Below are 5644 nucleotides of genomic sequence, written 5' to 3'. Positions count from 1 at the left end.
AAGGCAAAGTTTAATTTGAAGTGAAAGTACACCTAAGGGACTCTTGGATGGGCAACTCCAGCTAGGTTCCAGGGCCCCGGAATGGGCCTAGTTCCAGGCTTTTTATCTTATGCTTGCCTCTCTCTTTTTCTACCTTAGTCTTATTGTACCATTCACCCCTTAGTTGAGGGGCTGGAATTTGTTCGCAGGTGTTTTTGCAAGATTTGCCCTCTTGGTGCCCTCCTTCCTGTTTTTGTCTAAATTACAAACGGGCGAAGTTGGGATTGGGTCTCATTCTCTTGCTATCTGTCAGGGCAAAGCGTAAGGTTCTTGGAACCGCTGGCCAGCTTGATCAGGATGTTGAGCTATTTCTGCGGGGGTGTTTGGAAAGGTTGAAAACACCGATGAACCGTTATCTGAGGTGGAATTGTTGTAATCTGGAAGAGACAAATTTTACAAGTAGGTTAAATGAAGAGGGACCAAATAGTAGTATCCGTAGTATAAGGAGAGGGATTATAAAGGGTTCAAGGAGAGACCATACCAATTTTTCCAATTCTTTTTTTTTTTTAATATATTTTATTGATTTTTTACAGAGAAGGGAGACGGACAGAGAGTTAGAAACATCGATGAGAGAGAAACATCGATCAGCTGCCTCCTGCACACCACCTACTGGGGATGTGCCCGCAACCAAGGTACATGCCCTTGACCGGAATCGAACCTGGGACCCTTGAGTCCGCAGGCCGACGCTCTATCCACTGAGCCAAACCGGTCAGGGCCAATTTTTCCAATTCTAAGCAAGTGAGGTTGCCAATTAGGATTCTCTTAGGTTCTTTAACCAGGTTGCGTGGTTTAGAATCTCATGTATCCTTGTTTCTACTTTAGTGGAATTATTGATGTAGGTGCAACATGTAGTATTTCGAATAGTGCAGACTCCTCCTTCTACAGCTGAAAGATAGTCCAGGGCAATACGACTGTCTAAGCCTATATTTGTTAATGAGTTGAGGGACTGTTGTAGTTCATGGAGGGCTCCCCCTGTTTCACTTGAGAGCTTTTCTAATTCAGTTGTGAGATTAGGAAGGATGAATTCATGTTCCATGTATCCTGCCCAAGGGACAAGGGAAGTAAGGGACTTTCTTTTCCAAGTTAAGGGGTTGTCTAGGAGTCCCCGCTTACGCTGGGAAGGTGTTGATGTTTCGTTGTAGATGGCCAGGCTAGGAGTTAAATATCCTAAGGTGCACATTCCATAAATGAGATAGGGATTTAGGCATGAAGTGGCCATGTATCCCGTGGGGGTGGTGTGTACTGAACCAATGCCTGCCGTCCTATTCATGGAATATGCGCATATGTAAACCATTCCCTCAGGAGCACAGACTGTGTTGGAGGTGCTAGTTAAAACCATAGGAACAATGGTGCTACATGAGGAAATATTCGCCGGCCACAACATGGAATAATATAAGGCTCGAAGTTTGCATAGAGTAGTCTTAGTTTTGTTGCAGACAGGAAACTCTTTTCCCGGACGAGCAGGCTTATGTTTCGATGTTGCAGTATATAGGCAGATAGATGGAGAGGTAGTTATGTTAACCAGAGTGAAAAGGGTGGCATATGTACTTGGTTTGGAAATGTACGCTAGCTCTGAGCGCCAGGTTTCATTACCGAATTTGTTCTCTGGCTTAGCTAAATATTGTGTGGGGCCTATAGCTTGCGGGTGCCTGTGACAGACCCAGCAATTAGTGATGTTCCCCGACGCTATGGCCTTGGTAATCCTAATTAGTGAGTTTTGGTCCCATGGTTGTGGTTCTGGTTTTAGAACGGTGTTTATTGTGCCTAGTCCTAAAGGGACTTGTGAAGCCAGGAATAGGAATAGAAGGAAATTATTCATTGTGTAAAATTTTAGAAAAGGTCTAAACAAGGCTTGAATGGAGTGGCAGGTAGTGCACAAATAAGTAAGCAGCCGAGAAGAGTTTTAGAAAGGACTATTGATCTAATAAAGAGTAATTCTGAGAAGGGTTTTCACAGGGAGGAGGGAGGAATTGTAAGACAGCAGAGGAGTAGAAGGCCAAACAAAAAGAATATTAAGAAATTTATAAATAATAACAAAAATTGAGAAGTAAACTTATCTGGGGGTTCTTTTTCTTGAAGAGAAACAAAGTTTTCAATTGGTTCGCATTCCCACGTCTTGCTTGATTTCTCAGGCTCAGATGGGTTAGTAGAGCTGCAAAAGGCTTTACTTGTGGTAAGTAGAGTTGTAATAAGCTTTACTCATGTGTGATGTATCCAACTAGAGATGACAGCAACGTTGACTGCTGTGGAAGTGGAGAACAGGACAGTAAAAGGCCCTTCCCATAGGGGTGTTAATTGCAATCCTGGAGTTCCTTCTTTCCAGGTTTTAATGTATATCTGTGATCCTGGCGGATATAAAGATTGGGAGCCCCTGGAGTTCTGTTCAGACCCTGGAGTTGTTCTTTTTTTTTCTTTTCTTTTTTTTTTTCATGAGCCAGGTTCTTGGCTTTCTTTTTATTTTTTATTGTTTTATTGCTTAAAGTACTACAAAGAGTATTACATGTCTCCTTTTTCCCCCTGCCCTTGACAATCCCCTGGCCTTCCCTACCCCCCCAGTGTCTTATGTCCATTGATTATGCTTATATGCTGGAGTTCTTCTTTATCCAAAATATTGTATTGCTTGTTGAAACTTAGCTATGGAGGTGACATATGGTAGGAGTTTGGTGGATTCAGGATCTGTTATGAGTATAGAAATGGCGGTCCATGTAATGATCCAACAGTGTTTAACTGTAATTGAGTTGTGGGGACAGTTTCAATTTGGAGGAAGGCTATAGGTAGTAAATCTAAACATTTAAGGGCAGTTTCTTGGCAAAGTTTGCCAAAAGTTTTCTTTATTGTTTGATTTGCCTTTCTACCTTTCTGGAGGACTGTGGCCTCCAAGCAGAGTGAAGATGCTGTTTTATTCCTAGGGCTTTGCTAACTAATCATGTGACCTGCAAAGTAAATCCAGGTTCCTTATCACTTTGTAGAGACTGAGGGAGTCCAAATTGAGGAATTGTATTTTCTTCTTTTAAGAGTATTTCTGCTACCTCTTGTGCTTTCTCAGTCCTGGTGGGATAGATCTCAATCCACCCAGTGAAAATATCTATGAAGATTAGTAGGCATTTATTGTCTTGACATGGAGATAGCTGAGTGAAATCTATTTGCCAATCTTGCCCTGGATAGGCGCTCCTTCTCTGTATAAGTTGGATGAGTACAGGTGGTGTGGGAAACTGTTTATTGCCTTCACTATCTGATAAGCATAGACAAAAATCCCCCGAAGGCTGGGTGCCTTTGAAGCCCTAGCAAAGCTCGGAGCTAGGCGCCACCTCTGATTGTCCAGACAGTGGTAGCTGAAACTACTCCCCCATTTATTATTATGTAAATCCTTGCTGATGGGCTAGTCTGCCTGTTGCAGGGGGTCACCTGCCTAAGGGCTATGCTAAGGGCTACTCCAGATCAAAAAAAAGCTTGGTGAGGCCTGAGCACAGAAGGAAGTCCTTCGGGACTTGGCCGCCTGGTTCCCCAATATTGCAAAATTATCTCGTGTCTTTTTCTCTCATTTGCTGTGCGGCTCCTCTTTCAGATACCGAACCCTACTCCACGCGGGTCGTGGAAGGAAACACTCAACAGGTGGAGAGTTAGATCATTGGGGGTTATTTTAGGCACATAAGGCACAAGCCTGGCAGACCTGTCAAGTCGTTTTGTGTAAGCCCTTACTGGCAAAAAGTTTTCTGCATATCAGGACCATATTCTCTCCCCCTGGGTGACAAGAGTCATGGAGGGCGAGAGGACATGGACTCCCTTTGATTTGAACCATCCCATTGGTCCTTTGATGTGCCTGTGTTGCGATGCCCATTCTATTTCTCTTTGGGTATATTTAGGGATTGGCAATTCTGTAGGTAAGGGTGAAATTAATGCTTCTAATTATATACCCATAGACGTGGTGGCTGCTTTTGCAGCTTTATCAGCATATTTGTTTCCTTGAGTTATTTCATTGTGACCTTTTTGGTGTCCCTTGCAGTGTATAACTGCTGCTTCTTTAGGTAAATAATCTGCCTGTAGCATTCTCACATGTATCTGAGTCTACAGAAGACTTCACTCTTTTTTCTACTTTGATCTTGAAAACATTTGGAGTTTATTTTTATTTATGGTATGAGATAGGGGAATGTAACTAGATTATTTTGCATGTATGACAGATTGTTGGCTCTGGTCCTCCCTTCATCCACACCCCTTTCCATGCTACTCTACAGTTTCTCCAAGTAAGAAAGCTCAATGTATCCCCATCTCCCACCCTTGACTTTTGGGCTTGGCCATGAAACTTGTGGATGTTAGGCATGTAATGCAGGCAAGGCTTGCCTCTATTTAAAATGTTTTTATTGATTTCAGAGAGAGGATGAGAGAGAGGGAGAGAGAGAGAGTCACATCGATGAGAGAGAAACATCCATCAGCTGCCTCCTGCATGCCCCCTATTAGGGGTGGAGCCCACAACCGGGGCATGTGACCTGACTAGGTATCAAACCAGCAGGGGACGATACAGAACCAACTGAGCCACACCAGCCAGGGAAGGCTTATCTCCTGTACCTGTGCCATTGCCATAAAACGAATATACTCTGACCAGCCTGCTAATATAAGAAGAGAGATGCATGGTACAGAGTCATCTGAGTGACTATAAACCTATAACTCAAAATAGAATCAAGCAGCTGAGCCCACGATAGGTCATCTGGCCCTCAAGTGTGTGAATAAGCCCAGCTGGGATTGCAATGCCCCAGCCAAACTGCAGAAGTATGAGCACCTAATAAAAATGAAATGAGAAATATGTTTAAAGGCGCAGTAACTAATACAACTAGAGCCCATGAAAAATATTAAATTGAAAATGAAGTATTCAAACTTTTTACAAATTTTGGCATAGTCAAGTACACTAGATCTTAAGCATGACTGTGCTTGCCAAAAATAGGCTACTCTTGAAAATTCAACCCCCTTCCCCCAACACACCACCCTGTCATGTATATTCTGTTCTGGTAGAGATTAACACCAGGTATCCTTGTTTTTCCTGAATAACTCTATACAGTTGTTTAAAAAAACTTGGATATTTGGTCAGAATAAAACTGGGAAAGATTCCTAAGTTGTATATATAATTCCTTAAATTAAGTAATGTTTTGCAATAGGAAATAATCCATCTTTTCCCGGTGGAATTATTACTAATGCAATACTTTTTTGGGGGGGAGGTGTAAGGCCCTAAGACCCCCGGAGAGTCCGACGGAGGAGGCGACGACCCCAAGTCAAACGTAGAGACCGGAACTTGATGCAAAAGCAAGAGGTTCTTTATTACAAGCGCAGCGCAGGGGCTCCCAGGCAGGCAGGCAGCAACCCGAGGGAAGTGCTGGCTGACTGGAGCCCCGAGCAATTGCAGAACAAGAGTTTATAAAGGCAAAAACCACACGCAGGTGGCCTGGAATGTCAGGAAACTGGGTTGTCAGTTAACTCATCTCCTGAGGGGACAGGTCTGTGTTAGCAGTTGACTCGTTTCCTGAGGGGCCAGGGTGGTCTGTCTTGCATAAACCTACCCCAGGGAGAGATAAAACAACTCTGCTGTGACTACACCAGAGCACCAGGGCTGAGTGGG

General features: G+C 43.5%; 1 protein-coding gene across 2 annotated transcripts in view; it reads right to left on the bottom strand.

Annotated features, from left to right (window-relative positions):
• Positions 1 to 286: 286 nt before the first annotated feature.
• The window catches only part of LOC102771374 (endogenous retrovirus group V member 1 Env polyprotein-like), a 12795-nt gene continuing 7437 nt past the window's right edge, over positions 287 to 5644 (bottom strand). The window contains exons 2-3 of one of the 2 annotated variants that reach the window (XM_006771933.2): positions 756 to 2282; positions 287 to 416 (exon numbers count right to left, since the gene is read on the bottom strand). In XM_006771933.2, the coding sequence (XP_006771996.1) occupies positions 791 to 1858 (1068 nt within the window). In that variant the 5' untranslated portion in view covers positions 1859 to 2282 and the 3' untranslated portion in view covers positions 287 to 416; positions 756 to 790. Of the gene's footprint in view, positions 525 to 755; positions 2283 to 5644 lie in introns of both variants that reach the window. The other variant, XM_006771934.2, reaches the window with a different exon arrangement.

The sequence above is a fragment of the Myotis davidii genome, unplaced genomic scaffold (genome assembly GCF_000327345.1).
Source record: "Myotis davidii unplaced genomic scaffold, ASM32734v1 scaffold345, whole genome shotgun sequence".
Classification (NCBI taxonomy): domain Eukaryota; kingdom Metazoa; phylum Chordata; class Mammalia; order Chiroptera; family Vespertilionidae; genus Myotis; species Myotis davidii.
Note: the sequence above shows the minus strand (reverse complement) of the source record. Positions and strands in the feature narration are given on the sequence as shown.